This window comes from Talpa europaea (assembly GCF_964194135.1).
Source record: "Talpa europaea genome assembly, chromosome: 15".
Lineage (NCBI taxonomy): Eukaryota > Metazoa > Chordata > Mammalia > Eulipotyphla > Talpidae > Talpa > Talpa europaea.
In genome coordinates this window covers 55686442-55711434 of record NC_140083.1, presented here as the reverse complement: position 1 = coordinate 55711434, position 24993 = coordinate 55686442, and the positions used below count along the sequence as shown (strand labels likewise).

At 39.9% G+C, this 24993-nt stretch overlaps 2 protein-coding genes across 5 annotated transcripts in view; both read right to left on the bottom strand.

Moving 5' to 3' along the window:
• Window positions 1–819: 819 nt before the first annotated feature.
• On the bottom strand, window positions 820–5868 carry KCNJ8 (potassium inwardly rectifying channel subfamily J member 8; the record flags this gene model as incomplete). The annotated part of the gene is made up of 2 exons (XM_084255371.1): window positions 820–1720; window positions 5498–5868. The coding sequence occupies 2 exons, from the start codon at window positions 5866–5868 to the stop codon at window positions 820–822; spliced, it is 1272 nt and encodes a 423-aa protein (XP_084111497.1).
• An 18763-nt stretch (window positions 5869–24631) lies between these two features.
• Window positions 24632–24993, bottom strand: part of ABCC9 (ATP binding cassette subfamily C member 9) — a gene marked incomplete at its 3' end in the record, with an annotated part of 106915 nt that continues 106553 nt past the window's right edge. For all 4 annotated transcript variants that reach the window (XM_084255498.1, XM_084255493.1, XM_084255500.1 and 1 more), the window contains one exon: window positions 24632–24769. In XM_084255498.1, the coding sequence (XP_084111624.1) occupies window positions 24632–24769 (138 nt within the window). The remainder of the gene's footprint in view (window positions 24770–24993) is intronic.

Genomic DNA, 24993 nt, shown 5'->3' with positions numbered 1-24993 from the left:
CTTTAACTAGGGATAATTGTATAAACAAGGAATCACAAAACTACAATGAGTATAGAGAACATATTTTAATAAGAGTCTGTATAGTGTTTCCTTGGCGGGGGGCTCTGCTGAGAAGTGAGCTGAAAAAAGTAATGGTTACAGGGTGATCAGTCCTAAATGAGACAGGATGGCATAGCTTTCCTGGAAGCCTCTTCTGCAGTTCTGCCCCCAGGCTGCCCCATGAGGGCCAGAAATCCTTGAGGTCACAAATTGTGACAGACCACGTGGAAGAAAAGAATCCCCTTAATAGCAGTTGTTGCCCTGGGCTTCTTACTAGATGAGCTGTAGAGGAAAAGGAAAAGCTGCATATGGAGCCATGCACTGAGGTGTCAAAAACATCATTTTTGTCCCCTCTAGTCCCTCCTCCTCTGATTCTATTGGCATTTCCAGGGTGAACAACTGAAATAGAGAGATCTGGGGTTTCACCCACTAAACATTTCAAACAGAATTATTCCTTGGCGAATTTTTGTATTTAAAGTCCACTACTGTTATTGTCATGCCTGCGTTGCAAATGGAAAGAAATGGGAGCCTCCTGCTTGGACACAAACTTAGGCCTATCACTGCCAGGCATGCATATCTAAGACAAGTGTGAGCCATGGACCCTTGCTGGCATGACCCTTGTTTGTTGCTACAAAGGTGCTATTGTTGGAATATGAGTATCATTTAGTACATTAAGGCGTAGAAGGACAAATTGCTGTGTTCCAGCTCTGGGACTGTCTGCCGGTGTCCTGCATAAAATGTCAACGCTGGGTCGAAGACTTCCCTGGGCTTGTCTTGCTGTCATGATTCCGATGTGTTCTGACTTCCTTCTGGAGTCATAAACTGCACCTTTGGCACAATGAGGGAAGAGTTGTTCCTCCGGATGGAGTTGCTTCTCCGCATGGAGTTGTTCCTTCTCATGGAATTGCGCTTCCTCAGGGAATTCTGGTGGGACAGTTCACTCTTCTGGAGGGTCTGAATCAGGATGGAGGGCTTCTCATCCAGCTCTCGGGCACTGCACCTTGGGGCGGCTACTTTAACAGTGTTGCCGAATTTGGAGTAATCCACAGAATACACTCCCTCTTCCTCAGTTACAATAGACACGAAGCGGTGCCCCCACTGGATCTCTTCTGCGATGTAGGAGGTTCTTGCTTGTGTGGTGATGCCAGTCGTCTCCACCACTCCTTCCAGAATCACTATGACCTCCAGGTCTTGGTTGGCGAGGTCAGTGGCGGAAATGTCGTACAAGGGGCTGCGCTTGTCAATCACATGGCAGATGATCAGCGGGGCCACGAGAAAGATGTTGTTACTCTCGATCGGGTTGTCAACAGGAATGTCCAGTTGGTGGATGGGCACCACCTCCCCCTCAGGGGTAGTGGTCTTCTTGACCACCTGGATGCGCACGGAGGCGCTGATGATCATGCTTTTCCTGAGATCACCCACTCGGAACATGAAGCACAGCTTGCCATTCCGGACAGCAATCACAGCGTGGCGGCTGAAAATCAGAGTCTCCGCCCTGCGGTGTGCCTGAGCTGTCTTCATGAAAATGCAGCCCAACATGACCGCGTTGATGATCAAACCCACAATGTTCTGGAGAATCAGCACTGTGATGGCCAGGGGGCATTCCTCTGTCATCATTCTCCCTCCAAATCCTATTGTCACTTGAACCTCAATGGAGAAGAGAAAAGCAGAAGTGAAAGACCTGGAAGGAATGACAACAGAAAACAAATTTTCATCAGCTCAAATTTTGAAGAATGGAATAACATGCTATTATTTTGTCTCCCTTCAAGATAGCCAAGTTAACTTGTGAGGTGCCAGCTTCTAAACAAGAGTTTCTCTCAGTCTTCCTCTCTTCCTCTGACTGTCTACTTCTGTCCCTCTCTCCCTTTTCTGCACACTTCTACCTTCAGACTTGTGGAATACAATTCTGTTACTGTTTTCCAGCTCATGTAATGATAGGCCTCCTTGTGTGAAAGCATTAAAATAAGTATACACAATTATGTTTATAGGCATATTTTACTTTGGGAAATACTTTCACAAAGGTATAGGCTTCACAAAGGTAAAGTCTTCTACCAGGTAGATAGTTATTACTTACTGCATTTTTGTGTTTCAGTGACTCCAGTCATATAGACGGTCCTGAGTAATGAGTCGACTTTTAATTTATGACCTTTAAAGTCATTAGCTCTTATATACCATGCTAGAGAAAGCACACGCCTAAAAAGTGTACAAAACAATTCATTGAAAAATAATATTTTTAACAAAAAAGAATGCTTTGTCAATTGGAGAGAAAAATGTTTTCTTCTAGAAAATACTGAAGCCATTAAAGGAAGAATTTGAGGCAGAAGGATTGGTAAATGACCATGGCCATGAATACCACACACCAAGAGTGAGCACAATGTTCAAATATTTGAATTCTGAATATCCCCACTGCATATTGGTGAGGCACAAGCAGGGATGAGTAAGTATATGTGATGATTCTTTTAATTCACTTTTAAGTGGAGTGAAAATTGCCATTTCTACACCTTTTGTTGCTAAAAAATTTCAAATGAAAGCAGTCACTACTTTTTGCACTTAAATCTAAGCTTTAAAAATTATTGGGCCACATTACATGATACAAAATGTCATATAATCCAAAAATATGGCAGAGGATAAGGGTGGATGGGGGATATGGACATGAGATTGATTGCTAATGTATCATTCTCAGCAGAGCAGTCTAACAATGAATATACCCAACATTTTAAGTAGCTAGCGAGATTATTCATGTGCCATATTTTGTATATGGTTTATTTTATGGAAGAATTTAATCCTCAACAATACTTGGCACAAGATCCTATCTTTTATGGAAACCTGTCATGCTAAACAATATCAAGAGATGAAAATGTTCAGCTGCTCTTTTGTTCTGTTACAGAGAGGATTAGGCTGATTAATAAGAGGAAATATGTTGGTTTATTTTCTGATTCATGTTAGTCATCCACATGAAAGGGAAAATGAGCCACCCTAAAATGACATTGGTGAATGTTACCAAGATGTACTTGTGGTTATCTGTCCAAGAAAGCAAGTAGTTTGGGATTTGGTGGGTGGGATGATGAGACATTGAAGTTAGGAAAGGACATACTAAGAATCAGAATCATTATTAGTCATCTTTCACATGCCCTTTTGGCAGAGGATACTTTTGTTTCTATATTATTGGTGAAAAAACTTTATTATGAATCTTTTTTAGTAACAGAAAGGGTAAAAAAGGTAACTTTCATTCTCCACTTAAAAACTAACCAAAAGAATCATCTGTGGATACTTACTTGTTGAGATATAATTGTATCCTGAGATAGAAGAATACATAGTACCCTGGCATTAAAATGAAATCAGTAAGGATTTAACCTTAACAGTGGTCCAATAATTTTTAAAACTGAGATGTACAATTTAAAATGCTAAAACTGTCATGCAAAAATGGACTTTGTCCCTTGTATTTGTGACACCATGTCTCATAGAAAGCTTGTTGTTCACACCAGCAGGAGGAATGCATCAGGGGAGTGACTTTGCTTCAGAACATAAAAAGTTAGCAGTAAGACAGCTTTTAATAGCCAGTGCACTCTGACGTTCTTGCAAAAAAGTCATTGGAAGGGTATCACTTTAGATGATGTATCTTTAATAAAGTGCTGGAAGATGCTTTTTGCACAAAAAGGGGCAACATATTTGTCTTGTGACTAAACCTATCATTTAATGAGGTTTATCACTCTTATTTCTTATGTCCTTTAATGAGTGTCTACTACATTTATTAAAATTTATCTTGATATAAAAATGAGTCGCCAGGGGCCTCCCTGGTGGTGCAAGGAGTTAAGCAATGCACTTTGAAGCAATCCGCAGTCTCTACAGCATGAGTTCAATCCCTGGCCAGGGAGAAACCCACATGGCGCAGCAGACCTCTCCTGTCTCGCCTGCTGCTTCCCTCAGCAGTGTACTTCAGTCAGTCTGCCTATTCTGTTCCCCACTCTGTCTCTGGTGAATCCCCTCAAATCCCCCTCCCCCCACATCTCTGGCCTGTACCCCAGCTCCTGTATGCATAAATAAATAAATCTTTAAAAAAAATAAAAATGAGTCACCAATATCAATGAGTGCCAATAAATTTCTTAAAGAGGAATATGATCGACAATGGTATCTGACCCTTAAATACAGTATTTAGTGGTTTCCTTTATAGCTGGTGTACTAATGATCACCTGTATTTTCTCCAAGACAAGAGTCTGACAATTTTAAGACGAGAAAATCCTATCTTGGCAATGGCCAGGTCAAGGGATCAATTCAATGCAGTTTACTTGTCCTGAGACTCTGAGTTGACATTTGTGGCACATGGGCAGTGACACACACTGCTGCCCTCCTTGATAGGCAGGGAGCTGTGAAATGGAAGCAGGGACAAGTTCATTGCCTGGGTTTGTGCCTCCTGCAGTGGCTTGTGAGTGTGCTAAGATTTCAGGGTCAGTAAAGGTCTTATTCTCTATAGTTTCCTGACAGCATGGTGCTTGTTCAAGTTGCTGTGCTATGGTACGGTATATGAATTTGGAATATTATTCAGAGAATGTTCTGGGAAGAGTCTAGTATTATTACTGTTGTTTTGCTTCAGAGTGAACATTTTTGCAGTTGATATACATGATCTATTTCCCTTTTCCAGTGAAACAGACCAGTGACCCCAGCTAAATGTGCTTAGTTAGGCCATGTGATAATATGAGAGGACAATCACTGAAATCAATTTCACCTTCTCTATCTTTGAAATATTTATGATAAAGAGAAAGAAGCAAAAGCACCCCAAGAACTGTCTTGTTTCTCTCTGTTACAACTCTATGAGAAAACCATGCCATTACTTCTACATGACCTCTTCCATAAAAAAATTTGGACCTGTTTCCATTAAATTATTTTCTAGGTGTGAATCTTTGCATTACTTTTAATCTACTGAAGCAATTAGCTATCATAAAATAATCTTGACAGAGAAGGACTTACATTTGTTAGATTACTTTTAATGAACTTAATCCAGGGCCTATAATTCTCATTATTTCAGAAAATGTCATGGGTAAGAGAAGTCAAGGAAAATTTTACTAGCATGAGCATAGTACTTTTTGTTGATTTGAGATATTTATATGTGGACACTGAAACTGTGGACAGCAGCATTTTCATACAGGAAACTAAACAGACGTCTTTTTATTTTAAGTAAGGTCCTCTTTGAACCACAACTGTATTAAATTGATTGATATAATATTTTCAAGGCTTGCCCAAGGGATGGAAACTCCACATTTTCAGAGACTCCTCATCTATAAAGCTGCCTTTTAAAATACTTTTAATTTATTGGGTTACTTTTTTTCCTTGTTTCTGAAGGTATTACAGCAAACTTTATTTCACTTTCAACAAAATAACAGTGATAAGAGCAAGAGTAGTTGAATATCTTTTTCTGTGCTGTTTCAACCGTCCTCCACTCCCCCTCCCACTGTATTCTTACCTGACATTAGTCACACACACAGTGGACTCCAAAACACTTTTCTCCATCCCCTTCTCCATGTAAGAATAGATGTCCCCATGGGCAAAGGCCACCAACCACCACATGATGGCGAAGAGCAGCCAGCTGCAGAGGAAGGACATGGTAAAGATGACCAGAGTGTGGCGCCATTTCAGGTCCACCAGCGTCGTGAAGATGTCCTGGAGGAATCGCCCTTGCTCGCGGATGTTCTTGTGCGCCAGGTTGCAGGCCCCGCTCTTAGCGATGAAGCGGGCTTTGGGGAGGCGGTCTCGGATGCGCGGCTTGCGGAGGTTCTCCGCCGCAATGCGCGCCAGCACATACTCCTCCGGGATGATGCTCTTTCTGGCCAGCATCGTCCCCTGACCATAGCCAGCCTATCCACCTGTCGCTGACCTGTTGCGCCTTCAGTTTCGTCCCGTCCTCCTGCAGGAGGAAAACGATGAATGAAACCACTGCCCGTTTTCTCACCTCCCCCCGCATTTCCTCACCTCCTGGGTCCTTGCGTTCTGAGTAGGTTTATGCATTCAGGGTGACATGCAAAGCTAAAGGAAGGATTTGACTTTTCTATATTCGATTCTAGTTTGTGCTTCAATTCCGGGATGCCAGACAATATGGTCTGAAACAGAGGTTGGAATTTTTCTAGAATTCCGAGCACATATGGCCATAACCTTGATTAAGCAAAACTGAGCCTTCCTGTAAACAGCAGACTCAGTGATAATTCTGGGAGTAACGGTGGCGCCTGTAGATTTGTGCAAGGAAACGATGATGCGGCGTCTGTAATGAAAATGAAGTTCAGCTTGGTATCATGATCTACTTATTAAAGCATTTGCATGATACAGCAATATTAAAAATAAAGGGGAAATTCTTTCCGTTCGTTTTAGAAAAGGCAAAGAAAAGGCTGGGGGTTTTGCGCCGTTTAAATAAAAATGTTTACAGTAATTTGGAAAAAAAATGGACGTGCTCTGTAACTTGAAATTTTCTGATATTTTAAATTTGAGGGAAGTATGAGTTGCTTTTTTTAAAGACAAGTTTTCTTGCTGAAACTCATTGTGCAGTACTGGAAGACTAAAACTTCTTTACAACGAAGGGATTAAATACGCAAGCTGCAGGAATAAAACCCTGGCAATAACTAGCGCGCAGCAAATGAAGTTAAAAGAGCGTGCCTTCAAAGCCCCTCCAACCTTGGAAACCTCTGCAGTGTTTCGCATTTTTCAGTCCTTTTCGGGGGACGGGCTGCCCCCTCCCTTGCCCAGGAGGAGCTCGGAAACTTACAGTCTGTGGACAGCGGCCCCTCCACGCGCGCGCCGGCCGACCGTGGGCAGGACCCTTGCGCTCCCATCCCGGACGCCGGAGGGACAGACACAGCGCTCTGGGGAGACGTTAGAATAATAAAAGGTGCAGTAGAATCTGGAGGTGGGGAGGGTGGAGGAAGGGGGATGGGTGCAGATCTGCCCTCCCCGGGCTCCGCTGCACGCCTTGGCCCCGGCTGCCGGCGGAGGAGGGGCCGGGGCGTGAGGACCTCCGGAGGATGCTGCGCTAATTAGCCTCCCAGCCCGGGCTGGGGCGCTAGCCAGACCTTGGAGGCCTCCGAAGTCGCTGGGTGGCGGGGGAGGGGAGGTGGGGAGTGGCCCAGGGGAGGGGCGCCCGAGGAGGGCGGGACCTGTGGAAACTGCTCTTTTCTGCAAAGCTGCGACCCCAGGCCTCCTGCGTGATTAGCAAGTCTTTAAAAGGCTCCCTGCTGGGGGAGAGAATTTGCAGGGTTCAAGTTCAATGACATAAAGAAAATTGAAATTTTTTTTTTCCGGTTTTGTAGCCTGGGTAGATCATGGGGCTACTTCAGATTGAATAAAACCAGAGACAATGGATAAAATTGTCTCCTGAGGTTTTCGGGTGCACTTGGTTTTTGACAACAAATTTCTGTCCAGTAGGGAAGATACAGGTGGAAGAGGTTCTGAAACCCATTCTAGTCGTTTGCTTTTTTACCCGACAAAGCTGGTTCCCAGGATGGGTCTCTCTCTTTTGCACACACTCACCTCCCCCACCCCCACCCCCACCCCCACCCGCCGCCACCCCGCCCCCATAATGAGAAAGTAACCCTTGCGTTCTCCCGCAGTGATGAACATTTACCCCAGAGAGGGCATTATAACTGGCGGCTTTCTGAGATGTTGCAGCTTCTTTCTCCGCACCGCACCCCACCCCCGCCCCAGGTGGCCCCGATGGTAAACCAGAGCAGTTGTGCACTGGGAGGGTCACACAGCGAAGATCTTTAAGCAGCTATTTGAAATGGAGCCAACAGAGACAAATGAGCTTTCTCCACAGGTCAAGCCTCCTGCTTTGGCACTTGTGCTAATGGAAACTTTAATTCTTGGAAATTTCGTGGATTTTCCAAGACTCAGGGCAGAAAGTGTATAGCATAAACAGTATGTTCATTCAATTATCAAAGATCTAAAATTAGGCTTTAATGAAGGCAAATGAAAAATAATTTTCCCCCTTGTGAATAGGTCTGTTTAACTTCTTCAAGCCCGAGTCCATAGCCTCTGAGTGGCAGCTTTTCTCTCCACCTCATTACTTTTTACAGTAATTTGTGTAGTAACCTTACTACAAGCATTTGGAGATCAATATCATTTTTTTCCATTTCATACTGGAGTCTGATGTGCAACTTAATACAGAGAGCATCCAGTGAACGCTTTCTTTGTTCTTTTAGGTTTTTTTTTTGTAGGTTTATATGTATAAAATCATAGTTGATATTCATAAGAGGTAGACAGAGGTGGTCAGAGACAAGCCCTTGATGATAAACCAATACATGCAAGGATTAGAACGGGAAAGGAAATATAATTTGTGTCATGGAAATTCAAATGGGAGATACTAACAGGAGGAGAGTAAGAAGAGCTTGATGGATTGCTTGGCATCTGATCTAATTTGGAAATACCAGATAGATGTGGCATAGGCAGAAAAGCAGAGAAAAGACATTCCACAGAGGAGAACCTCAGGAGCAAATTTAGGGAGTATTGACAAGAGGGGCCATGCTATAGCAACCAAGTAATTTAGTCAGCATTGAGGAAGCAAGGTCAGCAAGACAGCAGCCCTGAAGAAGCTCCCTCCTGAACTCCCTGGGCAGCCACCAACCTGGACACACAGTAGATCATGCCTATACTGACCTCTCCTCTGCCCCACAGCCCATGAAACTCAGGGCTGCTAGAAAGTAGGACAGTGACTTGTTTCTCTTAGTTTATCATAAGCCTCTTGCATAGCTCAAATTAAATCCTTTTGAAGGATGCTCAGATTCTTTTAAATCAATGAATGGAAAAGGTGAGACTGAGAAGCATGTTGGGGTCTTAAGGAAAAATGCACAGACAACCTTAAATGTTCAGCAAAGCGGTCTGGACAGTTCAGAGTGGAGTGCTAAAAACAAGGAAGGTTTTGCTTAGAGGACAACACAGGGAGAGCCTGCTTTAGGAGGGTGAACAGAAGCGGAGGCCACGATGGCTCAGAGGGTTCTGTTTCTAAGTAGTGTCCCTGCAGGTTCCAACATTCTGTGATGGACAGCAGGGACACTGGGAACTCTTGACAAGAGAAGAAATGGGGGCATTGCAGTGTCCGTGGGCAATTTATAATTGGGGTAATTTGTAATGCAAGGAATGTTACATAGAGCCAATCACTGGGAGCAGGAAAAGCCAGAGGTGATTGTGAGAATTATTGTAAAACAAAGAGTAGGAATATTGGAATGATGAGAGATGAACTGCTGAGGAAAAATATGGGAATATTCACCAGAAATAAATACATATCTGAATCCTGTGAAGATTCTATTCTTTGGCGATAATGCACATGTGGAACTCAATTGTTTCATAATGAGATATATGCTTTCAAATATACTTGAAAGCAAGTTTGGATTTTTTTGAAATGTCCTACCACACCATGCTTTCTACTAGTCAGTACCTCAATTGATGATTTCAGAGTAAGAGCACTAAGAATACACATCATAGAGGTAAATTTTTAAAAGTTGTCAAGTAAATTTTTGACAGCATTATACTGGAAAACATCCAGTAACCATTTACACAAAATGTAAAGAAAATGTGTTATAAGAGTACAGATTTTTTCCCCTTTTTTTAAATTCCCTTTGTGTCATAAAAACAAACAGACAAACTACCATTTATGTCTTTTCCCTTTACCTAGTTTTTTCTGCACTGGGTGGAAGCCGTGTAAGGGTACAGTGATATGCTGGACACATGCCCAGTGTCTGGAGTTGCTCTTAGTCCCTTGGAGCAGGTGCTCAGTGTGTACCTATCGAGTGAAGGAAAGAAGGAAGGACTAGTGTTTGCAACACAGTGCTTATCTCTTTCTTGCATTTACTCTCATCTCTTCCATGTTTTCATAGCTATTTCGTGCAACCCACAGAGTAATCTGAAGTTTGGCAATTTTGCACTTTTTTTTTTTAAGATGGTGGCAGTTTTTTAAAAAAATTTTTTTTAAAGATTTATTTATTTATTTATTTATTTGTTTATTTATTTATTTATACAAGCACTGGGTACAGTCAGAAGCACGGGAGGTGAGAGAATTCACCATAGCCAGAGCGGGGAGCAGAGCAGGCAGACTGAAGTACACTGCTGAGGGGAGCAACAGGCGGCAGGAGAGGTCTGCGCGCCATGTGGGATCCTCACCCAGCGGCCAGGGATCAAACCGGCACTGCAGAGGCTGCGGGAAGCTTCGCAACCCAGCGCTCAACCGCTGCGCCACCGGGGAGGCGAGGCCCTGGCAATTTTGCACTTAATGGAAACATATTTGTATCCTTCAAAGGATACATAATAACTGGTCAATAAATAGTTATTGCTTGACCTCTAGTTATTCCTCTTTTGATCATCTTCTCATATTATGTTCCAAGTAGTGAACATTTAAATTTAGCTCTGAGAAATTTATGAATAGAATCAATCTTTCAAGCACCAAAGGTGTATTTTATTGGTCTGCTTATTTAAATATTATTATTATTATTTTTTTTTTTTGTATAGAGGCATGCTTTATTTATTTGTTTGCTGGTCTGTTTGTTTGTTTTGTTTATACATGCACTGGGTACAGTCAGAAGCGCGGGAGGGTGAGAGAATTCACCAGAGCCAGAGCAGGGAGCAGAGCAGGCAGAAGGACCGAAGTACACTGCTGAGGGGAGCAGCGGGCGGCAGGAGAGGTCTGCGCGCCATGTGGGACCCTCCTCTGGTGGCCGGGGAGCAGCCGGGGATCGAACCGGCGCCGCAGAGGCCGCGGGTAGCTTCGCAACCCAGCGCTCAACCGCTGCGCCACCGGGGAGGCCCTATTTAAATATTATTTTGCTGTAACTAAAAGTTACATGTGTTTTCTTAACTCTTCTGTATTTTTCTTAATAGTTTCAGGAGTAAGGGCTAACATTTTTTTACTGCTCCTAGAAGACACCAGTAACAAATTTAGAACAGAGCTAGCTTTTTAAATCTTATGATTTTCTTGACTAATCAGGAATCCTGTTAGAAGCTGCTTATGTTGGAGAAATGTATACAATGGGGAAGCAATCCAAGACTGTGTTCACTTGGAAGTAAACATCCATTAGGATTCTATAAGCATTTTATTTTCAGGTAAAGAAATTTCTACAGTTTTCATGTTCCTAAGAAATTACGCTAGGTGGGTGTCTTCAAACAAGTGGAGAAAGTATTAGGTTGATGTTTTTCCCAGATTGTTTACTGAATACCAATCACTGAAGTCCTAGGAAGTATTCTTGTGATAAAGTGTAAAGTCTGGGTGCTTGATAACCTTGCCTTTGACTGGGCTTGTGAATTTTGAACTCTTAGATTTTTCTGAGCCATATTGGACTTAAGAATTTGGAGAGACTTCAAAATGACAATGGAAACAATTCATGTTAGCAGCTCAAATAATGATTGGTTGGTTTGCTTGGTCTGCTGCTTTATTAGTGTCCTCATATAAACCACTTTGGAATGTATTGCTTTGGAATCAGCTTAATAAAACTGTTACATAAACTTGTAATCAAAACAACATGTTATAAACTCACTTTTTTGGAGTTATCATGGAATGAGAATGACAATATAACCCTTATCTGTTCCAATGAGTAAAGAGAGCATTTCTTTTTTGAGATATGTATTCCGTTTCTGTGCAAAAGAGACTCTCCTTTAAATTAGGTTGTTCCATTTCTTTAATGAGAGCCATCGGAATCATTCATGAAAGGTCCTTCATCTAGCTACCTGTTCGACAACTCAGTTTTATGCCAAGTCACAGGTGCAGATCAGCAAGTCAAGAAATCGGCATTGGTAACAGTCACAGCCTTTCATGTGCATTGAGGTGACAAGACAGTCCCTGTCCTGAGGCCTCTTTGGGAAGCAAGCTGTTGGCAAACAGACAAGTACTGCATTATGTAATTATCAATGGCATTTAAGATTTATAAAGAAAATAAAGCAGGATAAAGATAAAAAGTAACTGAGACTAGAAATGGGGCAACTTTGCCTAGGGTTCAAGAAAAAACAGTTTAGGAAAGATTTGAATTTAAAAAAAAGGTGCTCAACTGAAGAAAGGGTGCCCCATGCAGGTCAAGAGCAAGTATCCAGGCTTTGAGGTAAGTAGCTTGCTGGGTTTGAAGAACAAGAGCAAGATCTTTATTCTGGATAGAAAAGAGGAAAAGTAGGAGATGAGATGGGGCAAGTGCATCACTGATCTATCACTCGTCTACCCAGAGAATAATGGGAATTCACTGAGAGTCTAAATATTTGAAGCTATGGAAAATAGTAACCTCATCCAATATGTTAGGCTGTCTCCTTCATTAAGTAAAACGATTTAATGAAGCTAGTAAGTAGAAATCAACAACAAACCCAAAACATTGGATCCCAAATCCTATGCTTTCTCATTGGACATGATCTCAAAGGGTGGATTTATTTCATGGTCCAGAGACAAGGGAAACACATGTTTTATGTTGCTCCGGGTCTTTATTGAGCAAGGATAGAATAAGATGTAAAATCTTTGAGCCCTCAATTAAAATATCTTTAATGTGAAGGTATAAAAACTTTGAATAAAACGAAACATCCCAGAGAGTCTCTAGCCCACTCGGGTATAAGAACCTCATAGAATTGTTTTGAGGACAAAATGACATGACCCATACAAATTTGCTTGGTATAGTGAGTGGCCTGTGATAAGTACTTAATAAATGCCCGTTCTTAATAATTTATTAAGGCTGGTTTGGTAATGGTCAATAGTAACCATCTCAGAGTTGGATGTGGGGCTGACAAGAGAGAAGGTATAGACTATAATTATATAACTATAGATAATTATAGATAGTTTAACTATTATATAATTAGTTTTACTAAACTCACACTAAGAAAAATATCATTTGATAGGCTTGAATATTATTTTGAGACTTTACCAGCTTTCAGCATGCTAATACTTCTCCTGGCATCACCTCAACTTTTTAATTTATTTGAGACACTGGGGACTAAAAGGGAGGCAGCCAAGATACTGAGGGAAAAAATAAAAAGCTAGGACCCAGGAAATCAACTGCTATAATAGTATCTCCAGGAGAAAAGTGGTTCCTTCTCTCAAGCAGGGAGTGCTGTGGTGATTGTTTTCTAGCTGTAGGATACAAAATGCTTGTATTGATAAAGGAAGATGAGGAATAGCGGCTGTCACTGCTCAGTTTTCCAGGCCTTGAAATCATGCCTTGATGTTCTTCTGCCAAAGAAAGGCATTTTCAACTGAGCCTGGGATTGCTCCTGCTACAGAAATCCCTGCCCAGCTTTTCTGAAGCACTTAGGAAAAAGGCAATTCCCAACGATGTCCTGATCCATTGCTAAGCTTTCACGTCACTATGTTTTGAAAAACCAGTGACTCATGTGGTGCTTGGAAAGAGAAAGCAGACATTTTCCAGAACTCTGGGTAGGATGGCTCCCGGTTGCCACCTTTCAGCCTATAATCCCTTTCAGCTGCAGAAGGGATTATAGAAGTTGAAAGTTTTAAAGTGATAGTTGTTCACCCCAATGACTATGTGCCAGGATTGTTTCTACTGTTAAAGGATCTGAACTTTCCTGTAGGTACAAATGATCTGTGCCAGAAAAGCTTTCACCAGGTCATTTTTCTAAACAGGTTCAAATTAGAATTAAATATTTGATAGTTGTTGCTGATTTAAAATGTCAAATTACTTCATTTGTTCTTAGAATAAACTGGGTAATGAGCTCTCTTTATACCTGCAGAAATTGATTTGAATTTTTTTTTTTTAATTTTGAGGGATTGTAGAGGAAGCATGAAATAGACTGTTGTCTTTGTAGAAATTCAGAGTTTTAGGGTCAGATAGATGTGGGATGGATTTCTATGTCTGCCATGTACTTGATTCCTGGCATTGCAATATGCTTTCTCTGAGCTTCAGATTCCTCTTTTGTAAAACAGAGATGCTAGCACCTACCTCTTAAAGCTGTATAACTAAATATGCTAAATGAGGTGAATATGTGAAGGATTTAGCCTAGGGCCAGCCTACTTAAAACACAGTATTTTCTAAAATAATTGTAACTTTGACAGCTTCCTTAATAGTATTTGATTTTTAATTTTTTTCTTAACCTGCACTTGTTGGTATTTTTGGATCAGTAGTAAATAATAGTGATAACAAGCATATTTTTCTCACTGATGTTGAGAAAATGTTTCCAGTATATGCAATTTATATAGTTATAGTTGTCATTTTTAAGTAATGGTTACATTTTTTTGTTGTTGTTCAGTAGACTTTATTAGACAATCCCTACACTGTATAATATAGAACTCTGTGTTTCAGGAAGAATTGGGATGTAGGGTGGAGGCATGGGGGTGAAAGAATTCACCAGAGACAGATGGGAGAACAGAAAAGGTGGATTTATTGAAATACACTGCTAAAAGAAGCAGCAGGCAAGTCAGGAGAGGTCTGCTTCATGAGTAGTACTGTTTATCTATATTTTTTAAAAAATCAGTGATGGACAATGAATTACACAAAATATTTTTCATGCATATATCAAAGTAGCTTTTTTTCTTTCTGCATCAGTTAATGTGGTGAATTGCAAGACTAGATGTAAAATATGTCAAATTATTCTTGCATTTCTGAGGTAAATACCACTTAGTCATAAGGGGTTATTACTTTAATATAATGCAAAACTGGTTTTTGAATCTTTAGGATTTTTGCATAAATATGTATAAGTGAGATTGGTCTGCATTATACTCTTCCTGTGTTATCTCTGTCTGATTTTGGATATGTAAATAGTCTTTATAAAAAGAACTGACGTACATTCTTTTGATACAGATTGGAATAGTATAAATGGAGTAAGAATCAACTACTCTTTGAAAGTACACCATTTTGAAATCATCTGAGTCTGAAATTTTTAGCACTGGTTCTGGACTCATAGCATCCAGCTCATTCTTTTTCTCTCCTAGGGGATTTCTGTCCCAGACTGTGTCATTCTATCCTCCATATGCTGTAGCTATAGTTCACATTTTTTCTGTTTGTTGTGTGTTGTGTTTTGGGTACATTCTAGGTCTGTTGTAATAGGAACATTTCTCTCATCCAAGTTTAATTGCTGTTTGATCCACTAATTGAATTTTTAATTTTAGTAATTAAAATTCTCTTTGGTTTAAATTCATTTGCTCTTTTCTCCACCCTTTTAAAACCTTTGCATACAGTTATAGAGCTACCACATTGGTCATAGGTTAAGATATAAAACAGACTTATCCTCCTAGATGTGTGATCCCTGCCCTTTTCTAAGCTCTGGTCGTGCCCAGGGCTAACTGTTCTATGACTTATTTCTTCCTTTGATTGTCTTGTTAAGATTTACCCATCAACACCTGCCTTCTTTTACTCTATACAGTCTCTCTGGGATGTAGCTATGTCATTGTTTATATTGTAATATTTCATCATATGAATAAGTCAACCTTTATTTGATGGGCTTTGGGTTGTTCTGGGTCTTTGATATTATGAATAAAGCTATGTTGAATGTTTCTGTACAGATTTTTTTTGTAAATATAGGCACCCTCTTAGATACATGTCCAGGAGTAGAATTGTTGAGTCCTGGTATTGGCACATGTTCAGCCTTTGTGGAGACCACCAGTTTTTCATATTTGTTGTATCATTTACATTTCTGTCAGCAGTGTGTGAGCTTTCCAATGTAACCCACACTTGGTATTATCCATCTGTGTAATTTTAGTCAGCTAGTGGATTTACTTTTTGTTTCTTATTTGCATTATTAATGAAGAGTGATGTTCAGCACATGCTCACATACTTATTGGCAAACACGTATTTTAAAATATCTTACAGATCATTATACTCTAGTTCTTGTGCTAATATTAGTATGTTGTGTCTCTCAAGTTCCATCATGGTGGCTCATTTTCTCATGTGGTTTTAATTTTGAAAGATAGTTAATGACATTGTTTTTCCCTCTCATCAGGCAGTCTGTACCCCAACAGGCTAACTTTGCACTTGTCCTTTTCAGAACCCCAGGATATCCATAATCTAGAACCATCTCTACTATCTCTGCTTAAATTATAATCTAACCATTGTAAAGTTAGAATCACCAAAGTTTCTTGAGAGGAAAAACTTTGTGAGTTAAAAACAAAGTATATAATATTGTCTTAAGATATATGTAGTGGGCTTGTAATACTAATATTTAATATCAGGATATTCCTTTTGAATAATAAAATTCTTTCACCACCATTTACTTTGCGATTTACCAAAACTCAATGAGGCCACCAAAGTGGCTTTTAATCACATCTTTTTGTTTTCTTTTCTGCCTATGAGAAAAAATGGAAATTCAGGTTTTAAGTGATAAAATCCCAGAACAGGCCATTGCATTATGTGATGCAACCAAGATTAATCTCAGGTCTTATGATTCCTGGTCCAGCTCCTTTTTTTTTTTTTTTTAGCACATTCTACTAGATGCACAGTTATTCTTCATATGTATCACGTATCATATAAACCATTTATCCCCAGGAAAAATCAGTCCACTCATTTATCATTAGCTTGGTGCAACACATGAGCAGAGTATGGACCTTAAGATCTGGTTGCCTGGGTTTGCATCTTAGGTCCATCAGATCTGGGGCAAGATAGCCTTTCTGAACCTCATTATATCATGGGAATAGCAATGGTTACTTTAGCGTTTTGGTCAAGATTTAAATCGGATGATACTTTTAAGGCTCATATTGTATCTGTTCAATACATGGTAGCTTTTAATTATCTTTTATCAACATTTTAATGAGATGGCTTATGCAGTGCACATTCTATTGACATCTGAGCTGATTTACATTACTTCTCTGAACTTATCTCCAGGGATTTTGTTTCTCTCATGCTCTTTGATATAAGATGGTATTAGACATTTCAGATATTATATGATATTTAAATCCTAAATCATCATGTCATCTGTTCTATTGGCATATGTAGCTAAACTTTATTAAAATATTAGTTAAGCCAAGAATTTCTCAAGAAATACTAGGTCTGCTAATTTTTTCCCTGTGTTTTTGGCCAAAAGCCTAGATGCCTTATGTTTCCAATATATTATGCTGCATATAGTATATGCTGTAAGTTGGTCAAGTGGAAACAAAAAGAAGCTCCTATTGTCAGGTGAAATCTAGTCATCCTCAAATTGCCATCTTCTTTTTCCTGCTTGCCAAGGACACAGAAAATGCAGTTGTGGGCCAAGTGCCAGTTCACTTAAAAGCGTCTGAGCGTGAAGTCACTGGTGCCTTCCTCTAAAGAATGCGTGCAGTTGTCAGATGTACTGGGACTCCTAAAATGGGTGGGACAGTGCAACACTAGGTGGGTGTTACTGCTTGTTTTGAATGGCTGGTTGTGAGAAAGTGTCTCACAGGCAGTGTGTTATGCTGTCATTCCCACAGGGAAATAAACTTGGGCTTCAAAAGTCAATATTCAGAGGTGATTACATATGGTAAGAGATTTTGTTTTGTTTTCTCATTTGAAAAGAAAATGACATCCTCCTTTGGACTTCCCCTCTCTCTGGAGCAAAGGTAGGGTGTGGGGACATGTGAAGAGTGTCCAAGGGGGTTTGAGAGCCAGCTGGCTTCCCTGCTCATGTGACTGAACAGCTCTCCTCCTTCCTGAGACATGGTGGTGCCACGTGGTGTGGTTTTTTTCTTCTTCTTTTTGTAAGGAAAATAAGCATTAGCCAGTCCAATCTCATCATTTTTTCTGGAACTACTGGTTGCGATTCAGATCTGTGTTCTTGCTGTCGTGCCCCTTTCCAGGTTGTTGGGTTCTTTTCAGCATGAGACAAGACTTCCAATTGAGATATACTGTCTGGCCGCAGCTGTGTGGGCCAGAGGTCGATTCTTGACCCAACACTAAGTAATCCAAAGTTATGCTGTGACATTTAAGAGAAAAAAGTGAGCTGGGCAAAATAGATTCCCTGCCTGCTACTTTAATTAGACAGTCTGAGAGGGGTGATGGTAAGCTGTGCGCTCAGGCACTAGGGATTCTGTCTGTGCATGGTTTATAAAGGCTGCTTGCAAGCTGAGAAGAATATGACGAAGGGAGGGAAGGCACAGAAGGCAGAAGGAAGCTGAGGAACTTGAGACAGAGAAACCTGAGCCTAGTGTTCACTTTTCCTGAGACCTGATCTCACTTTTCCTGAGACCTGATCGTCACGCTTTTTCTTGATTCCAATGTAGAAGGAGCTTTCTGTACCACCATCACTCCCCTCTCCTCCCCTCCCCTCCCCGGGTGATTCAGGTGCCGTCTCTGGAGTCAGGCAGACTTTAACTAGATACATTTAGATCCTTAGTCTTCCTCCCTAGAAATTAAGTAAAATGGTTATCTTAGCATATTTTATATAGTACTTATAAAATAAATTTTTATTTACCATTGATTTATAATATTGTATATGTTTAGGATGTAGGGCTTCATACCTTGACAAATGTGTACACCATGCCACACCCACCCCACAATTCTAGTACCTCCCACCATTATCAAGTTGACCCCTTCTATCCGTTTCTGTCAACCCCCTTTCCCTCCACCTCAGGTAACCAGCAATTTTTCTCAGTCTAAGATTACTTTTGTTGTGCTTTTAGTTCATTTGCTAAGTTGTCAATAGTCCATGTCTGACTGAAATTATTCCACGAGTGAAACAGTCTGCATGAGTGTAATATTTGGGCAGTACATAAAGTATGTCTTTTTCATTCTGACTTATTTCACTTAGCAGAGTTGCTTCAATTCCATCCATGTTGTTGAGAAAGGCATGATTTCATCTTTATTAGGCTGTCAGACACATTTTTGCTTTAAAAAATAGGAAAAATATGTCGTGACTTTTCTGACAACGCAATAAATATCTGAGAAGTGCTACATTGCTTCTGTTTATACCCTAACTTCCTTATCCATTCATCTGTCAATGGGCTTTTAGGTTATTTCCACATCTTGGCTATTGTGGATAGTGCTGTAATTAACAGGGGAGCAGCTATTTTTTTCAAGTTGGTCTTTTTATACTCTCTGGATAAGTACCTAAGTGTGGGCTTGCTGGGTCATGTGCTGCATCTATTTTCAGTAGTCTCCATACCATTTTCCACCGAGGCTGCTCCTATTCACATTCCCTCACCAGCATTTGTTCCCAGTCTCTTTGTTGTAGGCTGTTCTCACAGGCATGAGGTGACACCCTTGTGCTTTGGATATGCATCTCCCTAATAAGTGATATTGAACATTTTTTTCCATGTACCAGTTGGCCACCTGTATGTTTTCTTTGGAAAAATTTTTATCAGATATCCTGCCCATTTTCTTATTAGGTTGCTTATTTTTTTGTCATTGAGTTGTAGGAGTTATTTCTATGTTCTGGATATTAACCCCTTGTCAAATGTGCGAATGCGGGCCTCCCCGGTGGCGCAGCGGTTGAGCGCTGGGTTGTGAAGCTGCCCGCAGCCTCTGCAGCGCTGGTTCGATCCCCAGCTGCTCCCCGGCCAGCGGAGGAGGGTCCCACATGGCGCGCAGACCTCTCCTGCCGCCCGCTGCTCCCCTCAGCAGTGTACTTCGGTCCTTCTGCCTGCTCTGCTCCCCGCTCTGGCTCTGGTGAATTCTCTCGCCCTCCCGCGCTTCTGACTGTACCCAGTGCATGTATAAACAAAACAAAACAAACAAATAAAATAAAATAAAAACATGACTCTATAAAAAAAAAATGTGCGAATGCATTCTCTCAATTGGCTGGCTGCTCTTTCAATTTTGGAGTGTTTTCTTTCACTGTGCAGAAGTTTTTAGTTTGATGTGGTCCCATTGGTTTGTTTTTGCTGTTTTTTCTGTTGGAGGAAAGTCCCTGAACACACATCTTTGAGGTTGATGTCCAGAGGTGTATCATCTATGTTTTCTAGTACTTATTTTTGACACATTTTAAAGTGTGGTTCTTTCCTGACAAATGGTCTCCTTGAACCACACTTTGTTATTCTAGGGTGAACACAGAGAGATCTTCAACTTTCCAATCAAGATAAAATACCCAAGTCTTATTTTCATGCTGCATAGTGCAGTAAGGAGATACCACCTTTTATAAATGCCCAGTCCAAACACTTCATGACAATCTAAATCATGCCTTTGTTCAACTAAAGAACCTGTTCACTGTCTTGCAATTATTTTAAAAGTCAGGTTCAAAGAGTCATTTGAAATGTCTGTCTCTATGTATACATTTTATCATCTATCTAGAAGTGAAATTCTTCCTAAGGTTAATTTCGGCCTAGAAGTTATACTTCCAGATTATATGATGATTGTAAAAATCTCATTCTTTACCATCTGTGCTAAGCACCTGCATGTGCCTTGTTTCTGCATTGTATTACTATGAGATGTAAGGATTTGCAGCAAGAGGAACATGAACCTCTATGTGCCTGTGTGTTTGTGGCGGGGCCACACATCATGTCCAGAGGGTCTGGAGGACAGTTTGTAACCTGTCCTCTACTCACTCCATCAGAAAACAGATGGGGGTTAGTTTATATCCACAGTCAAAGGACTGGTGGACATTTTGAGGGTCTGAAAGAGATAATGACTTCTTAAAAATTGCTCTCAACCGGTGTTGGAACAAAAAGCAAATACCTCGATGTGGAAAATCTGGCCTATATCCACTTGGCTCTGTTAATATTAAAGGTCAGTAGTCTTTCATTTAATAACTGATTGCGTGTGTTAGTGACACATTCTGTAGCCTCAGGAGAAACATGAGAATAAAGAAGGATTAAGCACTGCAGTGTTGTACATGAACAAGGTACTAATTTATGCAGTGGGGAGATGATGAAAATAGTGGTCTATAATTGAAGCATTTTGTCACTTGTATGTAGTATGTAAATGGAGATGATCTGTGATGGTTAGTGGCACTGAGGTTACAGAACATCTTAGAGACAATTAACTTCTTTGCCAGGTATGGCTACCTCATTCTTAGCAATTTAGAAACACATCAGTGATGACAGACTGCCCATAGAAAAAGATCATTTAAATAGAATGAATATAACCACTTAACTTACAGCTGATTTCTTTTCCTCCCATTATTGTGAAAGAACCAGTAGTGAAACCTGCCCAAACTGGTCACATTTATGGATGATAAAGTTTGGAAATAAGAATTTAAAATCAGCACAATAATGTACAAATGATTCAGCAGTTATTTCAGATGTGGAGCAGGGGAGACAGCTTGACATCTGTGAAAAAGTTTTCTCTTTAGGTCTCATATAGCTGATTAAAACCAAAAAGAAAATGGCAGAGTCCTTGTTTCAGTCTTCTCAGCTAGAGTTTAATTCATTTAACTTGTTTCTATGTGGGAACAAAGCAGTTCATTGATTGACCCCAAGAGGTTCTTCTAGCAATCCAGGTAAGGTGAAGTCAGCAAAGGGAGGAAGTAGGTATGCCTCCTGGCTCCTGGCTCTATGTTACACGTAACAAGGAGAAACTAGGACAATGAGAGGGGTGGGGGTGCTGTAGATGGGCGATTCTTGAAGTTGGCCAGTTATAATTTCATTTGGATGCACTTTCTAGAAACTCAGAAACAAGTCTTTGCATTATAGTTTCAGCCAGGTGAATCTTACTAACGTTTGACTAAGCCTGTTATAAATGATGTGCAGTGACTAAAGAAAAAATTGAACAGAAGTGACAGGCTATATATCCTTTTGGCTACTGCTTTTTTTTTTTTTTTTGATTTATTTATGCATACAAGAACTGGGGTGTAAGCCAGAGGTATGGGGGGTGGGGGGGCGGTGAGAGGACTCACCAGAGACAGAGTGGGGAGCAGAACAGGCAGATGTACTGAAATCCACTGCTTAGGGGAGCAGTGGACTAGACAAGAGAGGTCTGCTGCACCATGTAGCTTAGTTCCCTGGCCAAGGATCAAACTCCTGCCACAGTGGCTGATGAGAGTTTTATAGAGCTAGGTCTTTAACCCCTGTTCTACCGGGGAGGCCCCTGGCTACAGCTTCTAATGCTAAGAGACTAAGGTTGGAAAGTTGCATTTAACATTGATTAATGGGTCAATAAGGGAATTGTCAGTACTATACATCACAGAACAACAAAGTGCAGTACAGAATAAGCAATAAGATATATTGGAAGACAACCATATGAACTGATCAATAAACCTTGGAGGAAAAGTCCAAACATCTTGCTACTTAATTAGAGCTGTAATAAAATTTATTGACACAGCTGTTCCACTTAATGGAAACTCCCCTGAAGCCTATATATTAAACTAATGATGTGCATGACGGTGACAAATGTGAAGCAGAATTGTTAAGGCGGGATCAGTTATTGTCTTGGCAACTGTTGTGGATTTACAACTATTGATCAGTCTTGGTTGATACCCAATGGTAATACAAATGAAGGAATAATCACCCTCTTTTACTGAGCAAATAATGAGTAATTTATTATACAATACCAAGCCAATATATTTTCACAGTAAAATAAACACAGCACAGAAAGTAAAGAGAATATATCATAGCTGTAGGCACATGGCTAGTGGTAAAACTAATCAATGGGTAAATAACCTACCTATTAATCACCACCTCCTGTGGGCCAGATGCTTGTATTAAGTGCCAAGATCACAGCAACAAGTAAGACAAGATCCCAGATCCCACTTACTTAGTATGCTCTTCTGGTATCTGATACAGGGCTGAGCTGATGTAAATAGGTGGTGAGTGGTAGTGTAAAAGTAGTGGGGGACAGGCCTTTCAGAGGAATGTCTTTTTCAGTGATAACTTGTTTTAACATCAAGCCTTATTGCTTTCAACAAATTAAATGATTAAAATTGGTAAAATTAATTTGGCTAGTTAAATGTAAAATGTAAACTTTGATTTTGTTGAGCTGGTCTTTTGTAGTGATGTACCTCCTTAGTATATATTTCAGGATGAATCATTTCTATATTTAATAGATAATACAGGTAACTGAACAACTAGAACAATATCCTGGACTTGAGTAAGTCAATTAATTATGATTAAAAAGTGGTTACAAGTTATGAGGGAACCAGCAACCACTTGAGTGTAAGAAGGGTAGATATGATTCTCAGTGTAACTAGTTATGCTTCTGCATAACTATACAGCAATGCAACTTACAGATACTGTGAGTGCTTATTTCTATGGGTAAATCCACATTTCTCTCAGAATTAGGTAACTGGGTAACAAGCATCATGCAAATTCCTCTCTACAGTCCTATGAAACAGGTGCATGCCAGCAATATGAGTAGGAGACATATTGATAATACATCAAATCTAATAGTTGCTGCTTCCTGAAAGCTAAATAGAACAAAATCAGTAAGCAGTTTTCTCTCAATGACATTTTCAATATATACAAAGGACAGTTCAAGCAAAACAACAGGATATTTTTGTCCATCCTTTTGGAGCTTATTTTATTCTACATATATCCCAGATCAACAATTATTGATTTTCCAAAAGTGAATATAAAATTCAATAGGCTGAACACATCTATGTGGAGGGAGTGTACATTCTTTTTCCATAAATCAAAGTTCTTCACATGCATGTGAAGAAGAAAGCTTCTCATATGAAAGCTTTTGACAACTAGTATGAAACTAGAAGGGGCTTTTCAATGGAACACAGCACTCACATTTTGCCAATTGTGATAAACTCTTAATATACACCTTAAAATTGGAGCAGGAGAAAAGCCTATAAAAATTAGAATAACTTTTGGATATACTTTACATGCACAGTAAATTAGAGCAGTAACAAATTCTACATACACATGACATCACTGAGCATACATGTTAAAAGTATTCTTTCATCTAGAAATATACATACATACAAGTAGTTACTTCTATACACAGAGGCGTGTGTGTATATTCTGCAAAATAAGGCCACTTGCCTATGCTCCTGCAATTTGAATAACAGCACTTTAGGGCTCAGGATCATTATCAAATCTAAAGATGAATTAAATTTTGGAGAGCTTTAGCTGGTCTGCCATGCAGAGTTGAAACTAATTTGAGTATAATTTCTCAAATATCTGAACTTTTCATAATCTTTCTAATTAACATCATGGCTTTATAGAACTATATAGTTGGTAACTTCTTGTTGACAGGAAACAATTTAGAATGAAAAAGACTACTAAGGAAATATCAGTATTACTAAGGCTAATGAGTACAGAAGACATTTTCATACAGTAAATAATAAGTTTGAAGTGTTCAGTTTCCTAACTGTTTAGAAGAACTGTTTGTTTTCTTCCAATATAATCTGGAGACATCAACAAAAAGGAAAATATATTCTTACAAATGAGAGTATAATATTGAATTGTCATTGTAGCTTCTATGCCTGAAATATTTATCAAACCTGAAATTATGAGAAAACTTAGCGAGGATTTGATACTTCAAGTAGCGTACATGTAGCATACATATTTTAATAGTCTGATATTCTTAAAGGTAAAATGGCTTAATCATTAACAAAAAGCCCATAATAAACACAGTAAGCAGTAATTATCTTGGAAAATAAAACCAGGAAGACATGCTAACTTGCACATACATAGGAGATACAATATCTGCTAGTAATGTGACATTGGTACTGACTACAAGGTCTACAACATAACCAACAAGATTTGCAAAAGTGTAAAAGTTTAAGGTACCACATTATGAAGGTCAGGCTGATGATCCAATAAGTAGATTACGAATGCATTATTTTAATGCACTTGTCATTGTGAGACATCCCTTTACATGTCTGCACGAACAAAAGAAGCAAATACTCCATCTTCTTGAGCCAAGAGGCTTTCAGGAGTATCATATTCTAGAATATTCCCTCGCTTCATCACAATAACCAGGTCTGCCGTCAGAATGGTGTGAACCCGATGCTGAGAGTGGAAACAATACATGTGGTTAGTACATATTTCAGGCCATGAGCCAAAGCAATGGAACATGCACATTCCACAGTCCCACTTTTCCTTTCATATTTAAAGTATTTTTACTTACACACTTTCAAATACTGATTAGTATGCGTTGATCTTGTCCATGGTCTGCATTAAATTGAGTGTAACTAATTTAGTAGTTTTATCATTTTACATGAAAGTTAAGTGGA